We start from the raw sequence: 16,943 nt of genomic DNA, 5'->3' as shown, positions 1-16,943 counted from the left end.
ACTGAAGTAGATAGAATCACATATGGAGAAAGCACCGAGACAGATGCGTTTTCGCAGTGGGAGACTTATTTTCATCGCTGGTGGGATGGGTTTGGAATGTATAGTATAGGGAGAGGGTTACACCGAGTAGAGGAGAGAAATAAGTCATAAGAAAACAAGGAAAAGATTTCACATCAATTTGTCGAAACGACTTCACGTCCAGATCACACAGCAAGTCATTGAGGACGGCAATAATCATAGAAAAAGTAATTAGGAAAAAGAAACTACCTGCACTAGGTAACGTATGAAGGAAAGTCCGTGGTTTGCCTCTGCGCACTTCCCATCATTTCAAGAAGACGAGAAATCCTTGCCCTTAAAGAGTGACCATCAAATCCCACCTCGCCTTGGAAGTACCAGCAATCATGGCGAGGAATCGATAACAAAAGGAAAAAGTGGGTTGAGGAGTCATTCGTGTGAGTAACTCTCTGCTCAATCTAGAAGCTGCAGCTTTTACTTCATCGATGCAACGGTCTCTTGGTCGCTGGCATCGAGAATGTCATAGTCGTCGTCGGTGAGGAAGCCGTCATCCGAGGTCTCCTCCTCGTTAGCGCTGAGAACTTCGAGGTCGTCGGTGATGTCTTCGAAGCCCTCGTCATCACTGACAACACTGTCGGCAATGTCAGAAGTCTGGGATGCCTGCTCTGTCTCCTCATGTGCCTTCTTGCTCAAGCCTGAACCACTGAAGGATTCGTAGGTTGAGCTCGAGGGACTCTCCTTGTCTAGGGTGGGGAAGACCATTTGGCTACCCTTCAGCTCACCCTCCTCATGTTCTGACTCGGCAACTTCAATATCTGCCTCAGCAGGAGTCTTGGTAACCTCGAATGTTTGAGTGACCATGACGGCGTTGGCAGGCTTCTGTGATTCCTCCGAGACCTCGGTGGGTGCAACTGCTGCAGCAAGAGCAGCAGCAGCAGGCATCGTAGGTGCCGTTGAGCTCTGAGTGTTGGTCTGGTCAAGGTGTGTCTTCAATGCGTTCATGCGCTCCTTGTAAAGAGCATAGTAGCTCTGTGCCTGGGATGTGGATTGAACAGTGACTGGGGAGCGGGGCACTGGAGCAGCCCCAGTGAAAACGACTGGAGCATTCTTGACATCGATGTCACACCAGAGACGGTGACCGAATGGCGTGCCGTCGGCAGACTTGAGGCGCCAGTAGCTGATGCACTTACCCTCACGAGCAGGGGCCTTCATTGTCACAGCGAAAGGGAAAGCCTCACCAGGCAAGACTTCACGACCGACAACGTTGCTCTCAGTAGCATCAGCAATATCAGAGACGGCTGCGACCTGAGTGTTGTCAACGTTGAGCATGTTGTCGCCACCAACAAAGCGGACACTGCATCCAGCGGGCCAAGCATCAGGTCCAGGGTTGCGAATAGTCCAGGACTGAACAAAGCGGGTGTTGGGAGCAATGACAGTACCGTCAGGGATGCGATCGGCGACGAAGTGGGCCTGGAGAACGGCGGAAGGTGCGTTGGGCACGGGAGTAGCAACAGCAGCAGGCTGTAGAACTGGCGCCGGGACTTCCTCCTTCTTCTCCTCAACCTTCTTCTCTTCAGCTTGAGGCGACGGCTTGATGTCGGCAACAGTCTTGACAGGAGCGGTGACATTGGCTGACTGTCTGCGGTTGGGGATGACAGGAGAGTGAACATTGCGAACAAATTCACGATCGCCGAGCTTACGGACTCCATGCTTGGTCTCACTCTCGGTTGAGATTGTCAGGTGGTTTACAGGAGTCTTGAACTTGACCAGAGGATGAGTCTTGTTGTGATGGGTAGTAGGCAAAGCTTCACAGTTCTGGCAGAAGTCTGTGTCATGGCAGACGACACACTTGTATCGCACACCTTGGATGTAAGATTGGTGCGGCTTGCCCTTGCAAAGCGGACCATCGCAGTAGATGCCATGGTGAGAGACGGACGATGCAGGACGGCCCTTGAAGTGCTCGTAGATGGCAGCGAAGCGGTGGCGGGGGTGAGTGTGACGAGCATTCTGGTGGCATTCGCCGCAGTAGTCAAAGTCAGGACAGTCGAAACACTTGTGTCGCACGCCATGGATCATCTTGTCGCAGCCGTCGCAGATAGCAGTGTGTCTGAAGTTGCGGCCGGCAGGGAGAAGAGCCTCCTGAGCAAGCGAAAGATCTGCACCGTCGACAGCAGGCTTGAAGTGATGGCCGGGGTGGTGACCGTGGGCATTCAGTGTGTGGCAGTTCAAGCAGAGGTCATAATCATCGCATTGGATGCATGTGACAAAGTCGCGGTCGGGGAGCGTAACGACACAGGCGTTGCAGGTGCGCATCGACTCTGACAAGGTCTTGACATCATCAGTGAAAGCTCCAGGAATGTCCTTGACAACCTCGAACTTGGGCAGAGGTGCAGACGAAGCGGAGTGCTTGGGCTTGGGAGCAAAGCGTTCCGTGGTACTGCTGATGACCTTGCCATCTTGAATAGAGCGCTTGACCAACCAGTGACCATCACCAAGACAGGCGGCACCGTTGGTGATGCAAGTCTCGCAAAGGTCAAAGTCACCACCATCACAGACTCCGCAATGGTAATGCACGTTGCTCATAACTCTATCGCAAGAGTTGCAGAAGACCGACCATGGGCCTCTGGAGACCTCCTCGATGGATTGGGCCACACGCAGAGGCAGGACATGCTTGACACCCTGGACAGTTGTGTTTGCGGTGAAGTCTAACATGTCAGTACGTGTAGACCTCATGGACATGTCATCAAACTTACCAAATGGACGAGGGACTGGGGCCTCGACGTCGGTCTTCATGGAGCTGAGTGCATCACGGAACTCGAAGATGCCGGGTCCGATGGAGTGCTGATCGAGGGTAGTGGCGCTTCTCGAGGGCGCAATAGGGGCCTCGGGAACGACAGATGACTCCTCAGATGGGGCATCAATCTTGGTCTCTTCTGAGGGAGCAGATGCTCTCAGCTTGAGCTTCAACTTGGCCTTGGCAGCACGGATGAGAGTCTTGAAGACGGCAGGGTTGGAGTCGTCGAGGACGACATAGCCGCCGGCCGAGTCGGAATAGCGCTCGAAGACGACAGCTTGGTCGGGGGCGATGCAGAGAACTTGACGGAGCTGTGTAAATGTCAGCCGAGATGCACGGATTCATGTGACGATAAGCTGATTCATACCTTGACAGGAAGCGTGTTTGCACCAAGGTCCTTGAGAGGCAACTTGAGTCTCTTGGTAGAGTCGTCGAACGAGACCTTGATGGTGATGAGAGTGTCCTCATTCACTGGGCCTGTGGATGAAGGCATGTCGAACGACGCGTGGGTGTGAATGGCAGCCTGGTGACGTACAACAGCCTCGGGTGGAGGCGAGGTCTCGAGGATGCGTGTAAGGGGAGAGCGATAAGACGTGGAACTGTAGAAGGAGGATGAGCAGGATGAAGGCCACCTGTGATGGGCAAGATGAGATGGTTCGAGTGAAAGGGAAACAGAAGTCAACGACGAGGTGTCGTGTAGATGCGGAGGTGTGAGAGTTACAGCGGGTTGGTTGGTACAAGAGACGGAGCTAACATCGGACTTTCCCCGCGCCCATCACGTTGACTTCTGCCTAGCTCCAGAAGCCTCTCCAACCGCCTTGCGTTTCCATGTACCTGTCGCTTTCTGACGTTTCAATATGCAAACAATCAACGCGTTACTTCAACTCTGCTCGTAGTCATGGCTGAATTCTGTCTGTCTGTCGTAGTACTACTTCAAAGCCTATGTACCAATTTCCTGCCACCGCTCTGTCGTTGCTGCGACGCCCATGCAACTGTAGTAAACAAAACACAAGGAAAGAAAAGGAAAAAGAGGGTATTAAATCATCGAATCGTTTCGTCAATGCCGACTCATGTCATGTTTGTGTGGAAGAGATGTATGTAAATCGCCACTTCTTTGGTGAAGTCGACGTAGGGCAGATGGTTTCATCTAGTCTGGTCTTGCAGATTTTGGCATCGCAATGCATAATGTGTTCTACAGCCAAAGAACTAGAATCGCCTATGCCATGAGAATCCCTCCATTCCCAGGAGGAACAAGAAGTCCATCATGCTTACTGGTAGTACATCTGACCAGCGTTTGCATAATAGTAGGCACCTTCAGGGCTCGGTGTCATCATGCCACCCATGCCTGGAACAGCATACGGCTGCAAATAGCCTTCCTGGGAGGCATACTGTGGTAGCTGTGTGTAGTAGACCATGCCGTTGCTTTCATGCGCCATAGTACCTTGCGGATCGCTGGTCATGGGTGCTTCAGGAGGCGCGTAACTTGGTTGTGCTGTGGGTGGAGCATATGATGGCATCGCACCGTATTGTGTTGGCTGTGGTGGGTAGTAATAGCCAGAGGGACCATATGGTGAATAAAAATTAGATGCAGGTGGTTGGAACGGTTGTGCATGAATCGCTCTCTCTGGAATGTTGGAGAGTGGTGTGCCGCTGGGGTACATATATCCTGCTGGGCCAAGTGGATGCGGCGCCATGTCCGAAGATGCCGACTGAGTACTAATGCTGCCTTCTGCAATGTGCTGCGGCAGCTGATTGTGGAATGGCTGTTGCTTTTGCTGCTGCGGCGCGTGAAGAGCAAGCCCTGCAGGCGATTCTATACCGGTCATCGATATGGTCTTTTGTGGGCGAGGCTGATGCACAGTGTCCGGCTCGGCCCAATGTTCGACGGCCGGCGTCTGAGGCCGAGGGTAGGAATGAGGGTAAGAACGGCCGTAGGCGGAGCCGGCAGGCGATGGGTTCGAAGAGCGATGTGACCCAGCTTGGGGCAAACGAACGACCGGGCGGCCAGATCCAGGATGGCCACGAGCAGTGTATGAGCCAGTGGGAGAAAAAGCCGAATCTCTAGGCACATCACGGGCTAGAGACGATCTACGACTCATGGACATGGCTTGTGAGTATACACTACCGCCGAACAGGCTCTGGCGTCTGCTCGATGGAGCCCCATAAGCGCCAAAACTACCTCTTGCCTTGCCAAAGCCTTGTTGGTTGGGCCTCAATGCTCTAGGAATGAAGATAAAGGATCGCTCTGCAGCCGGGAAAACATAGCGGACGGGATGGTCAGGCATAGAGATCCTAACAGGCTTGTCGCGGCGGAGAGGGGGCCTGTGATCGGGCAATCGGGTGTGTGACTTTACGGGAACAGCGGCAAAAGGGACAGCAGCGGCCATGCCGGGCAGCGAGACACGAATCTGCACACTGCCAATCTGCGTGGTCTTCGAAAAGTTCAGTGGGTTTGGCTGAGCCGTGGAAGTGCCTCGAGAGACAGGCTCGGGGTTGATGGCAGGGAATTGCGGTGGTCGCTGGCGAGCAGGTGGGCCACCACGTTCGTTGATGGTTTCGTGTAGGTCGTGCGTCCAGGGTGCATCGGCTGTGCGCTCGACTGGCGGCGGAACATGACTACGAGCAATGTTAGCGCTTCTTCGCAAGTCTGCTGGAGCGACTTCGACGGACCTGCTAGGAGCTTGGGGAACGCCCCTACCCCTCCCCCCTCTACCACGTCCATAGGAACTGAAGCCTCGTTGATCGGGAGTGCGAGCGTCGTGCATGAAGAAGTTCCCCCGATTGGGAATGAAAGTTGGATCTGTGTCTCGCTTCTTCTTGTAATCGTCGTGCTCGCGCCTCCTTCGGTCTGCTACGCTTTCTCCTCTTCTTGCTGGACCACCATCGGATGATACGATGGGTGCGCCGGCTGCTGCAGTTGACACATCGGTACCATTCGACTCTCCTGCGACCGATCCTTGCGCAACAGACTCGCTAGTGTTTGTGTTTGAGGGCTTCTTGTCTTGTTTTGTGCCTTTGGACGACTTCTTTGAACGCGTACGGCCAGTCTTCTCCGGCCCAACAGATTGAGGTACTGTCTGGTCGATGGGCAAGGCTATGGCGTCCTCGACGTCGCTGAATTCACTTGCATCGGCATCTGCGTCTAATGTGTCGACTGTGTTGTCCGCATCGCTGGCAACGGAGCCGTCGCTTTGAGAGTCATCGACACCTGTGACTGATTCCTCATCCTCGTCGCCATCAGCCCTCCTACGTCGATCCACGAGCGTCTTGAGTGACGAACGTGGTGCCATTGGATCCGGTCTACGAACGGTCGAAAGGTCTTCAACAAGTGGCGGCGTCAAGGCGTATGTATGCGTACAACGCGTAGCCTGAAGTGGTCGTTTGTCCCGATCCAAGGTGAGGTGATGACGTGTGTTTGAAACGAGAGACAGCCGTCTATACCGAGAACACCCAAGTGGCCAACGTGTCGAGTTCCGAGTTCAAGAAATGAGGCTCGTAAGGTAGGCGGACACCTACTTGTATCACAATCGCTTGAGTTGGATGTCATTTCCTGGGGCAAAGCTCCTTCCCCAGAACCATCGGCCCGCGGCCAAGCTGTCACCCAAACAAGTAATACTGAGTAATCACATCGATATCAACTGGACGAGCCTCTGCCATAACTTGAATTATACTTCTTATTCTCGTACATCCTGATACTGAGACCAACAAAGCTGCCTGTCTATGCGCTTTCGTTGCCCAACTTGGTCAGTTCTCCAAGTACAAAGTCCTCCGCATTTACAAGCTCCGTGCTGCCGTACACGATACGCTTCTTGCTTACCGATCCCGCTGCTCCTTGCCCACTCGTCCTGTTCGCCCAGTCTTGCAAATTGCCATATTCATCCATGCTGCCACCACCGACCGTGAAGACGATGGCTTCACTGTAACCCTGTCTTCGTTGACCGAAGCTGGCTTCAATGCCTCGTGTCACACTGTTGTTGCCTGGATTTCTAGCTTGTGCTGCTGATGGCGGCATTGTGCCTCTAGCATTTGCACTGCGTGGATCGAAGTACAGATATCCTTCCGTCTTCTGAAGAGCGCTGGTACTAGCGTTGGAAGGGTCCATCAATGATTCGGTAATCTTGGTCAGGGTCAGGTCCTTGTTAGCTGGCAGGAAGTTCTTGACGCCCGAGATCAGATTCTCAAAGTTTGAGCCAATTCCAGCCTCCTTGAACTTGTCCGTCAGCCCCTTGGAAAGGGAGCTGAATCCACGGAACAGATCATTAGACGCTGATGATTGGGCTGGTTGAGTTGGTGCAGACGAGATCATGGTCATGCGTGTGATTTCTCGTACACTGTGAAGAATTAGCAAGGGAACTTGGAAATACGCAACCGTTTGATACGTACCGTCTCACGTAGGTCAGAGGTGTGGTGTCGACCCCAGTATTACGCAAAGCTTCTTCGAACTTGTCCATGTCCGCGCGAGAAACCTCCTGCTCTGTGCTTAAAAACCAGATGATGAAGATTCGGAGTTTGTCCAGAGGTTCTTTGCCTTTGTCAGAGTCTTGAAGCAACTCGAGCATCTGCGCTTTCGTTTGCTTATTGATGTTCTCCTCCAGTTGGAAGAAGTTGTCCAGTTGTCTGTCTTTGATACCCTTCAAAAGTGCTGTAGCAATATTCATGTGCATGTCGAGAATGTTCTTGCGCTCTCTCAGCTCGGGAAGCAATGTGATGGCTGCTTTCAGATGCTGGGCCGAAGTTGATGTGTCATTCTGCAGGTCCTCAATCGAAGAAGCGCCAGTCTTCTTGGTGATCTCATTGGCATCCTCTTTGTAGCGAGTCAATTCCGAATCGATATCCTCGGCGACTTGTGGGAAAGGTACTCCTGCGTTTCTGGTCCAGAAGAAGTCATTTGTGTTGAGGTCATATGCCCGCTTGGTCGCAGGTTTGGTGACATCGGAATCGTCTCCGGGCAGCTCGACTGTGATTCGGTTAAGGTGCATTTTGAGCACGTCGTGTACCAACGATTGGTAGGTCCAAGAGTGAGATAGCATGGGAACAAGATCGAGGTTTCTGTCGACAATAATCAAGATAGGCCGCGAAGCGGGTGTGGCAGCTGCAGTGCTGGTACGGGCGTTGGCGCTGGAGAAAAGGTTGTCCTTTGCGTTCAAGATATGGTCACGCAACTTGCGATCCAGTTTGGCTGCAATCATTTCCGCTGCACCTCCTTTCGGACATCTGATGATGGGGATCGAACCTAAAACAGGTTAGTATAACTCTTGGTGAATGCTCTCTGGATCGACTCACCCATGGTCACTGCTACACTGAACAGTCCACTGACGATGCGATCAACCTTGGCGTCAATCTCTTCATCGCTCGTTTGAGCACTGTTCATGGTGTAGTAGACGTCCTTGCCCATTCCCAGACTGAACAGGTTGGGCTCGCTAACAACGAAGTTCAAGTACTGATCGTAGACCTGTTCGATGCTTTCTGACGTTCCGCTCGAGGCAATCTGAGCGGCAAAGTCCTCTAGCACGGGTCTTGATATGGACGAGAGAAAGTTGACATATGCCGATGAGTAAAGGCCGTTTGCAAGGTCGGATGCGATGATGTTCAGGTTCTCAGCAGTAGGCTCGACGAGGTAGAGGGCAGGGACGTCGGGAATGGCGTGACGTTTTGAGGTAATAGGTCTGACGTGTCGCTGTCAGCAGCAGCTCTGTAGCAAGACTCAGCATGCATATAGGCTTGGAAAGGAAAGCGCGAGACGGCTGCCTGTGTCGACGTACAGATGTATTGTGACTCCCCATGAGCGCAAGTCCGAGACGCGAAGGACGCTACTGATCATATCTCTTCCCAGGCTGTCAAAGACAAGCACCTTCCAGATAGGCTCGCCGTCGGCATTGAGGATAGGGGTGGCTTTGGTGACAAGGCCGTTGGCGAGGGTTGCATCGTGCTGTGTATCGGCGCTTTCGGGGGAGGCGTGGTTGAGGTTTAGGACCTTCTCGATAGACGCTGAAAGTGTGAGTATCTGAGGGCGTGTTGCGCACACGAGCTGTACTCACCCACTTGACGGTCGCGAAGGGAGTTGTGTTGAGTTGCCATGTTGATCGAATGGCCAGATCTTTCAGCCGGACTGACGGACTCTACCGCATACAAAGCCGAGCAAATGGGATCGGATGCTGAAGTTGGTCGATGGAAGACAATAAAGAGGAACGGCGAACGTGCGACTAGGATAGGCAGTAACTTGGTGAAGCTTCAATAAGTTATTAACACGTTCATAGCATCCCCACACCAACTTTGGATCCAGAAGCTGAAGCGTCATTTCACGGTCGGTGACTGCCGGACCTACAGGTCGCCAAGCTTCTTTCCGACAAGATTGCGCTTCCCTTCCCCGTCTGCCATCTTCTCTTCAAACACCTCACAACACCATTTCATCGCCCATCCTTCTGTGTAATTGACCTTCCTTTGGCCCCGTTGCCATCACTAATGCAAGGCGCTTGAACGCCCGTCTGTAAAGCTTGTCATTTGTGGTCTAATAAGTGACGGACAAGTCGGAGGGACTCTGAGCCTCTTAAGTGCTCGCTCTCCTTACGAGTGCGCAAGGTTCTTTTGCGACGGTGACTGCACCCGGGAGCCTACTTGCTTACGGTGAAAGACAAGCGCGTTCTGGCTCTGGTCAGTGGTGCTTATCATCCATAAATTCCATTCTCTGCACAGCCGGCAGGGACTCGTCTTTGCGGCCCTCTGTTGCCACTTCGAGCCCTGATCGCGTCCTGTGCTGCAGCGCGGAGCGACGTTGATTTGCACCCCCATCCAAGGGCTGCCTCGGGACATACTAGCATACCAGCGCTCTTTTTCCAGAGCTGTACTGCACACGCGCCATACGCGTCGGCAGCGAGGAGAATCGACATTCATACACGTTCACTTCGTCAGACAAGCTTCTACACGGTCGACAGCTCCCACTTCGCCCGGACAAGACATTCCCACTTGATTTGAGCCGCTCTCTCACGTAATCTCAAGCCATAAGGCAGATTGTCGTTTGTGATTGGTTCTCCAGCTACGCACATACCGCTTAAAGACCAGTGCTCGATATCTTGTTGAGAACATTGTCATCGTTGAGAACACTCTTGTCGTTCCGTTCTAGCAACCATGGACGGTCACCACCCAATGCCGCTGCATGGTCATGACCCTTCTCCATACCAGAATGGTTATAATGCAGGAGATGAGTTTGGCAACGTCATCTCGAATGGTGGAGACAGTGACCACTACGCCAATTGGTTTGACACTGCTTCTCATATTCCGAATCAAAATGCTCAATCAGATCCCTACATGAATTGGCAATCATCGCATACTGGACTGGACAACTACAACCCCCAAGCCTTTACAAAGAGCTCATCAAATCTCCAAACTGTGCCCTTTGCTGGCTATAGCAACACTCATCAGTACTCGCACTCCTACGACCCTTCGCTAGTGTCCAGCACAACGAATGGACCGTCTGCATTCGACCTTGGTCACTCTCCGTATGGCCACCCTCAACCAATACAGCATGGGACTATTGCCCCGCAAGCTTTGGAGCATGAACGTGCCCACGTGGCCCGAACAAGCCAGACTCTGGACCCTCAATCATATCCTCGTGCCACTACTACCGAGGCCACTAGCTACACCAAGTCTGTCCCTCAAGCACCGCCAGCAGATCAAGCTGCTCTTCACGATGCGATTCCGGCCGGTACTCGCGTAGGAAACTTTTGGATGAAAGATGCCGATCGACTTCATCAAGCAACCAATTCTACCCGAGTCACTCCTTATGTCGCTGTTGGCAAGACCGAGTATGAAGTCGGTATCAATAGAGGTTTGTGTCCTTAAACTTGAGAATCGAATTACGAACGTGTGCTAACTTAACCTTCCCAGCCACCGTTCCGACACCAGCACGTAGGCATTCAAGGAAACAGCTCGCCAAAACCAATCCCAAGCTCAAAGGTCTGTACATCTTGTGACACAACTACCACAATGACTGACACCATCTTAGCAAAATTTGAGAGGCCAAGAGTACCAAAGACCTCATCTGCAGGAAGCAGCCAGCCATCAAAGTCCGTGAAGCAGGAACACTCAAACAGTGAATCCGACTCGTCCGAATCAGATTCTGATTCTGAGTCTGATGAGGAGCCCGAGCCCTCTCCTCTGCCAGCACAGCGACCAGAAGATCCTCGGGCTGGTGTCGGATATGATACCATGAAAGCGTTGTGGGAGAGTCGTCATACTGGTGTTGCCGCTGACAGGATCAGAACTGGTATGGTGGAATTCAATGACGTTGTGACAACCATAAGAAATCGATTGAAAGCCGATTCTACCGCTTTGCTCGAGGCAGTCGATCGCAAAAAGGTCAGCGAGGTGCCTCTTCTGAGAAGCAGAGTGAACGACCAGCTTGAGTTATTGAAGGTTTCACTGCAAACTGCAATCCAATACGGAAACAGAGATATTCTAGGACAGTGAGTTTATTGTTGACCTGTTCAGTGACGAGACTTTCACTAACAACAATAACAGGCTCGGCCACCATGCTCAGCTTATGGCTACCTTCGCGTCACTTTTGATTGATCGTATAAAGGCACCTGATGTCAACGGACCTGTGACGCGCTTGATCTTGGAGGTAGGCAACATTCACTTTTCTTCATATTACAGTGCGGCCAATTAACGGATTCTAGGTACTTGTGCGCTGCGACAATCTGTCCGCACAGACCTACAGCGCGACAAAGTTGCAAAAGTGTATCACCATGTTGAACAACAAAGGAAACACAGAAACGCGTGAAATTTGCGAGCGTATTAACCGCAACGTCACCGGAGCGCCAATGAAACAACCAAGCAGCGAACAGTCGGGCGTAAAATCGCCTCCCAGCAACCGACCCACTCCCGAGCCCGTCGCTGGCGTGAAGCGCGCTGCTCCTGGCAGTGCATCTTCTGATCAAGCCTCGAAAAGAGTGCTTGTGACACCCGGAGCAGGCAATGCCGTATCTAATGGCGCTGCAAAGACTTCGGTCCTCAAGCGCGTGCTCCCTGTTGGTAGCAACACAAAGCCTGCTACCGCTGTCAAGCCTCCTGTCGGCGCCGCTGTAAAAGCAAAGCCAATCGCCGCCAAATCAATCATCTCCGCCGCTACTGGCGCAGGTGTGAAGAAGGCAGTTACTAAGACTGCTACCCCATCGGTGGTTGCTGCAGCAATGTGAGTCTCGACATCATCAACTTGAAAACCAAGCTGACTCAAAACCAATAGTAAATCGATCGAGAAGAAAGCTGCTCCTGCTGCCCCTGCCAAACCTGCTTTCTCATTCGCAGAGACCATGGCAAACCTCAATAAAAGCAAGGAGAAGGAACCAACCCCACTCAAGGCAGAGGAGAAACAGGCACCGGAAACACTGGAGGAGAAGGCAAAGCGTGAACGTAAAGAGGAAAGACGTAAGCTGCGTGTCAAGTTCAAGCCTGATAGTCAACTCGTCGAGACCAGGATCTTCCATCACGATGTTGATGAGGAATTGGGCCATGACGCAAGCATGATCCGTGACGTGAGCGACGTAGGTGGTGAAGGACGCATGTTCAAGCAGCACAAGGACATGATGGACATCGACGAAGACGACGAAAACGCCGTGGGCGAGGAGAATCTCGGAGAATACGTTTCACCAACATGTAAGTCGATGTCATCAGCAGGCCTGCGAGAACCAAGGAAAATGCTAACCTTCACAGTGACTGATTTCAGCTCGGTGGACGTTGAGGAGCGAAAGAGAAACTACAGCCCTTACGGTGGAGGCGAGCTAGAGCCAGAGTCTGCAGAGCGTATCAAGCGTGAGCAGTACGAGGCCAGCACTTTAATGGTGTTCTACACGGATGCAAATGACATACCATCCTGTCCACGCGAGCCAGCAGAACCTTACAATGGGGAGGAAACAATCACAAAGGCCTTTGGACCTTTGGACACACAAGAACCGCTTGCTGTATGTCACCATAATTTCTCCCTAAACATGAGTGCCACTAACGCTGTACAGACGAGAATTGCCAAGCTTGCGGGCCCAGCTCAACCTGTCCAACCTGTGCAACCCCAGCAGTCGAGCGCTGCACCCGACATCTCCGCTATCCTGGCCCTGATTAACCCGCAAGGTCAAGCGCCGTCTCAACCCGCTCAACCCGTCCAGGCTCCAGCACCTGTTGCCGCACCTAGTCAAAACCAGGATCAGATGGCCGAGATCCAGCGAATTCTGGCATCCATACCACAAGCACAACCTCAGCAACAACAGCCTCAACCTGCTCAAGCCCAGCAACCGGTTCAACAACCCGCACAACCTAACATGGCCGCGGACCTTGCTGGCATCTTTGCCAACTTGAACCCTCAGGCACAAGTGTCCAACATGTTCCCTCCTGCTCAGCAGCTTCCCATCATGGATCCAAACCCAGCTGCTTTTGCAGCCCTGTTCTCACAGCTCAACCCAGGTCAAAATGGTGGACAAGGAGCTAACTTCAACCAATTCCCCTATCCTGGCGCAGGCTTTAACATGCCCAACATGGGAAACTATCCTGGACAGCAGCAGAACCAGCAGCCTCCCTACGAGAACGAAGAGCGCCGCCGCTGGCGTGAAGGTGGGGGTGGTGGTGGTGGTGGTGGCGGCGTGGGTGGTGGTGATAACAACTCCGACCACAGTCGCCGCGGCAAGCCTGGAAAGAAGGGAAACACATTCACTGACAAGCGCTTTACGGTGCCTTGCAAGTACTTCAAGAAGGGCCAATGCCAGAAAGGAGACTCTTGCACATATCGACATGAATATTGATGACGACCGAGGCATAACACATTTCCAACCAAAGGAGTACAACATTGTTGTTTCGCATTGCACGGTTTTCGACATTGCATGGATTGGCGTCATCTGATTGAAGTTTCAGCTTTTTGGGGGGCATTATCAGACCTGCATCTGCGCATACAGGTCCGGGAAGGTAGACATCGTCATTTTCGTTCAGAAGAACGTGTAGTATTAGCTATTCAGTCGCTATCATAGTATCATGCATACACTGCATTATAACAACGAGCCCCAAAATATGTTGGGCGTCGTTTCATCATCTGATATGACCACACTGAGATTTGGACTTGTGACGCGTGCGAGATAAGGGTTGAGATAGGTCCAATGATCGTTCTTCAAGTTGGACATACAAAACTTGCTTCCTGGCAAACATTACGTGCGTTACTGCTACTGCCGCTTGCTGATGAAACAACGTCTGCCTGCCTATGACGTGTTCTTCTAACGACCAACGAGAAGGCAGCCATGCGCAGCACCTACGCGAACACAGCTATTCCAAACACTTGTTAAACAAGCACATGAATCAAGCTCATCTACAAGAAATGCAAGGTGACGACGACGCCTGGTGTCGGATTGCGGCAAAAGGGAAGGACCGTGCCGGAGTGGGCACCCCACGTCCCCATCTTCTCCTTCCTCTTTCGTTCGAGCTCGCAATGGAGGCTGAAAAGTCTTCGCACCAAGATCGCATGTACGAGAGTCTGTCAATTATAGCCTTTGCAAGTTTTGAGAGTCGCATCCATCATACTAGGCTTGTTGGACGAAAACAAGACATGACAAGCTTCTTGGGGAACGAGCGGCTGCAGGGGCAATCAGCGGTCAAAAGCTTGTCTCATGCATATCAATCATCTTCCAATCGTCGCTGCCCGTTGAGATCGGCAATCGCGTGAACATGCAGCTCTCAGCAGGTGGAGATTCGTGGAAACAGGATAGTGCCTTCCCAGGTCATCTGCTTGGTAACAACAAACATAGCCCTTTACACTTAAGTCTGTCAACCTCCAACCTGCACCATCATTCCAACATCAACCTTTTTTCTATTATCACTTCACATCCCATCATCTACGAATCAATATGGCATCCAACATCAAGCACAACCTATCCCGCGTCAAGCTTATCCACAACCCTAACTACCAACGTTCTGGTCTCAAATCCTACGTCTACCTTCTCAGAAAGTACAACTTCGTCCCGACTCTCGACGGACCTTACTTCATCAGCAACATCGTCGAGCAACTCGGCAAGCCTATTCTGGCCAGCAAGTTCGCCTCTCACATCGGCGGCCATGCTCGTGTCAAGCAACACATCTTGATGAAGAAGGACCTCAGCAGCGGACACGAAGGTCAGGTCTCAGCTGAAGATCAACAGAACGACTCTGAGTATCTCTGTCAAGTTTCCATCGGAACTCCTGCTCAAACCCTGACTCTTGACTTCGACACTGGTTCATCGGACCTCTGGTAAGTCATTTACCCAGTACAATAACCGCCTTGCACATACTAACGGAGTCAGGGTCTGGTCAACCAACCTCAGCCAAAGCATCCAAACCCAGGGCAAACAGGCCGGCCACACCATCTTCGACCCCTCTAAGAGCAGCACATGGAAGGAAGCTTCGGGCAGCACCTGGCAGATCTCGTACGGAGACCAGTCATCGGCCAGTGGTACTGTCGGTACAGACGTTGTCACTGTCGGAGGTCTTGCCATTCAAAACCAGGCCGTTGAGGTTGCCAACCAGATTTCTGATCAGTTCGTCCAGAGCACCGGTGATGGTCTCTTGGGTCTGGCCTGGGGCTCCATCAACACCGTGCAGCCCAACCCTGTCGAAACTCCAGTCGAGAACATGATCAGTCAAGATGACATGTGCGTATTGAACTTCCAAGGGCATCGCTTCTCTGCTGATGCATAAAACAGTCCCAAGGATTCTGAGCTCTTCACTGCCTGTCTGTCTTCTCACAAGGGCAGCGATGACAGCTTCTACACTTTCGGATACATCGACACCTCTGTCACTGGTGGCAAGACTATTAACTACACTCCTGTCGACAACTCTCAAGGCTTCTGGACAATCCCATCTACTTCAGCTCATGTCAATGGTAAGAAGATCCAACGTCACAACAACACTGCCATCATGGACACTGGTACCACTTTGTGCTTGGTCGACGATGCCTTCGCCAAGGCTGTCTACGCCGCCATTCCTGGAGGCAAGTACGATTCAATTCAGCAGGGCTACGTCTTCCCTACCAGCACTGCTGCTTCTGATCTTCCTGTCGTCACTCTCGCCATCGGTGATCACCAGTACACCATCAACAAGGAGGATCTTGGATTTGCCGATGCTGGAAACGGCATGACCTATGGTGGAATCCAAAGCCGTGGCAACATGACGTTTGATATCTATGGCGATACAGTGCTGGTAAATCGCTCCCTGGCCGTCGCTGACCTCAAGAGTAATGCTAACATGCCCCTTTTCCGTCTAGAAATCGATTTACGCCATTTTCGACCAAGGAAACCAAAGATTCGGAGCTGTCCAGCGCCCCGACTCTTCAACTCACAGCTCTTGAGCACCCGCACTGTCTGTCATCAGTGGCACCGCTGTCTGCCTGTATCACGGATACTGTGAGGATGCATGTACATCGGGAGTTGAGATGGAATTGTTACGACCGTACCTGAATTACGAACCTGGGCATATATTGTTACTCTCAACGAGTTAGGCATAGACATCAATCGATTCCATACCTATCTCCGTGCTCGATGTGCTCACCATCCAGGATGATATATGCTTGTTGGGAGTGCTTGACATTTCTGACAGTGCTTGGCGAGCATGGGAAGCAGCGATCGGCTCTGAGGCGCGAGTGACTGCCTTCTTCCCCTTTTAAGACCAAACTTGTTGTTGGTACATCACGGCTGTTATACGATTACTTTCAACATTCGCCTTGACTCTCTCACGCGTATGTCGTACGTTGGCTTCCTTCTTGAATCAATGGCCTCCAGTGACGACGAATCCTTCCCTAGCTGTTTTTCCTTCTTCGTCCTGCAGGAACTCGATTAAACAGCGTGGTCCCCTTCATCCGTTATCCGATCAACGTCATGTTTCTTGTCGTCTTCGCCTCGGTCACCCATGTATTCCTCGCCCTCTGCTCCTTCGGCGGCCTCTCCATCCTCATTCTCGACACGGTCGACGGTGTGCTCCTTTTCATCTTCGCTTTGGACGACAGCGCGCTCCTCTTGTCCCTCGACCTGTTCCTCAGCTTCCTCCTCCTGCCCTTAACTTGTTCGGCATCTTCTTCCTGCTCGCCCTTAGCTTGTTCGTCGGCGAGAGATGATGTGCGAAGAACAATACATAGGGA

The 16,943-nt window shown here is 52.2% G+C and overlaps 6 protein-coding genes across 6 annotated transcripts; 3 read left to right on the top strand and 3 right to left on the bottom strand.

Moving 5' to 3' along the window:
* Nucleotides 1–221: 221 nt before the first annotated feature.
* M438DRAFT_293627 (uncharacterized protein) lies at nt 222–3,438 on the bottom strand. Its single transcript, XM_029901824.1, has 3 exons — nt 3,177–3,438; nt 2,769–3,120; nt 222–2,720 (listed from the first exon to the last, which is right to left on the bottom strand). Exons 1-3 carry the CDS (start codon nt 3,300–3,302, stop codon nt 490–492), a joined length of 2,709 nt encoding a protein of 902 aa, XP_029761938.1. The 5' UTR covers nt 3,303–3,438; the 3' UTR covers nt 222–489.
* A 204-nt stretch (nt 3,439–3,642) lies between these two features.
* On the bottom strand, nt 3,643–6,328 carry M438DRAFT_344204 (uncharacterized protein). The gene is made up of 2 exons (XM_029905161.1): nt 5,480–6,328; nt 3,643–5,425 (listed from the first exon to the last, which is right to left on the bottom strand). Exons 1-2 carry the CDS (start codon nt 6,097–6,099, stop codon nt 4,078–4,080), a joined length of 1,968 nt encoding a protein of 655 aa, XP_029761937.1. The 5' UTR covers nt 6,100–6,328; the 3' UTR covers nt 3,643–4,077.
* A 162-nt stretch (nt 6,329–6,490) lies between these two features.
* On the bottom strand, nt 6,491–8,917 carry M438DRAFT_395941 (Sec1-like protein). The gene is made up of 5 exons (XM_029909241.1): nt 8,848–8,917; nt 8,572–8,797; nt 8,093–8,475; nt 7,193–8,042; nt 6,491–7,140 (listed from the first exon to the last, which is right to left on the bottom strand). Exons 1-5 carry the CDS (start codon nt 8,885–8,887, stop codon nt 6,528–6,530), a joined length of 2,112 nt encoding a protein of 703 aa, XP_029761936.1. The 5' UTR covers nt 8,888–8,917; the 3' UTR covers nt 6,491–6,527.
* Nucleotides 8,918–9,817: 900 nt separating this feature from the next.
* Nucleotides 9,818–13,890, top strand: M438DRAFT_184218 (uncharacterized protein). Its single transcript, XM_029899210.1, has 8 exons — nt 9,818–10,634; nt 10,694–10,762; nt 10,812–11,271; nt 11,327–11,429; nt 11,485–11,999; nt 12,051–12,460; nt 12,518–12,765; nt 12,817–13,890. Exons 1-8 carry the CDS (start codon nt 9,935–9,937, stop codon nt 13,591–13,593), a joined length of 3,282 nt encoding a protein of 1,093 aa, XP_029761935.1. The 5' UTR covers nt 9,818–9,934; the 3' UTR covers nt 13,594–13,890.
* A 76-nt stretch (nt 13,891–13,966) lies between these two features.
* Nucleotides 13,967–14,592, top strand: M438DRAFT_184165 (uncharacterized protein). Its single transcript, XM_029899209.1, has one exon. The coding sequence runs from the start codon at nt 14,043–14,045 to the stop codon at nt 14,499–14,501; it is 459 nt and encodes a 152-aa protein (XP_029761934.1). The 5' UTR covers nt 13,967–14,042; the 3' UTR covers nt 14,502–14,592.
* Nucleotides 14,593–14,682: 90 nt separating this feature from the next.
* Nucleotides 14,683–16,157, top strand: M438DRAFT_270308 (acid protease; the record flags this gene model as incomplete). The annotated part of the gene is made up of 4 exons (XM_029900379.1): nt 14,683–15,062; nt 15,115–15,462; nt 15,514–16,009; nt 16,074–16,157. The coding sequence occupies 4 exons, from the start codon at nt 14,683–14,685 to the stop codon at nt 16,155–16,157; spliced, it is 1,308 nt and encodes a 435-aa protein (XP_029761933.1).
* Between the last annotated feature and the right edge of the window lie 786 nt (nt 16,158–16,943).

The sequence above is a fragment of the Aureobasidium pullulans genome, assembly GCF_000721785.1.
Source record: "Aureobasidium pullulans EXF-150 unplaced genomic scaffold scaffold_6, whole genome shotgun sequence".
Classification (NCBI taxonomy): domain Eukaryota; kingdom Fungi; phylum Ascomycota; class Dothideomycetes; order Dothideales; family Saccotheciaceae; genus Aureobasidium; species Aureobasidium pullulans.
The sequence above is the reverse complement of the archived record's forward strand: the minus strand, read 5'-3'. Positions and strand labels throughout refer to the sequence as shown.

Bases quoted from the DNA above. Each gene is read 5' to 3' on its own strand.
- M438DRAFT_184165 (XM_029899209.1), top strand. From the start codon at position 14,043: ATGACGTGTTCTTCTAACGACCAACGAGAAGGCAGCCATGCGCAGCAC.
- M438DRAFT_184218 (XM_029899210.1), top strand. From the start codon at position 9,935: ATGGACGGTCACCACCCAATGCCGCTGCATGGTCATGACCCTTCTCCA. The intron at 10,635-10,693 runs GTTTGTGTCCTT...TAACCTTCCCAG, and splicing joins TGAAGTCGGTATCAATAGAG to CCACCGTTCCGACACCAGCA. The intron at 11,272-11,326 runs GTGAGTTTATTG...CAACAATAACAG, and splicing joins AACAGAGATATTCTAGGACA to GCTCGGCCACCATGCTCAGC.
- M438DRAFT_344204 (XM_029905161.1), bottom strand. From the start codon at position 6,099: ATGGCACCACGTTCGTCACTCAAGACGCTCGTGGATCGACGTAGGAGG. The intron at 5,426-5,479 runs GTCCGTCGAAGT...CATTGCTCGTAG, and splicing joins GTTCCCCAAGCTCCTAGCAG to TCATGTTCCGCCGCCAGTCG.
- M438DRAFT_395941 (XM_029909241.1), bottom strand. From the start codon at position 8,887: ATGGCAACTCAACACAACTCCCTTCGCGACCGTCAAGTGG. The intron at 8,476-8,571 runs GTACGTCGACAC...GCGACACGTCAG, and splicing joins TGGGGAGTCACAATACATCT to ACCTATTACCTCAAAACGTC. The intron at 7,141-7,192 runs GTACGTATCAAA...AATTCTTCACAG, and splicing joins CCTCTGACCTACGTGAGACG to TGTACGAGAAATCACACGCA.
- M438DRAFT_293627 (XM_029901824.1), bottom strand. From the start codon at position 3,302: ATGCCTTCATCCACAGGCCCAGTGAATGAGGACACTCTCATCACCATC. The intron at 3,121-3,176 runs GTATGAATCAGC...ACATTTACACAG, and splicing joins CAAACACGCTTCCTGTCAAG to CTCCGTCAAGTTCTCTGCAT. The intron at 2,721-2,768 runs GTAAGTTTGATG...CTGACATGTTAG, and splicing joins CCCAGTCCCTCGTCCATTTG to ACTTCACCGCAAACACAACT.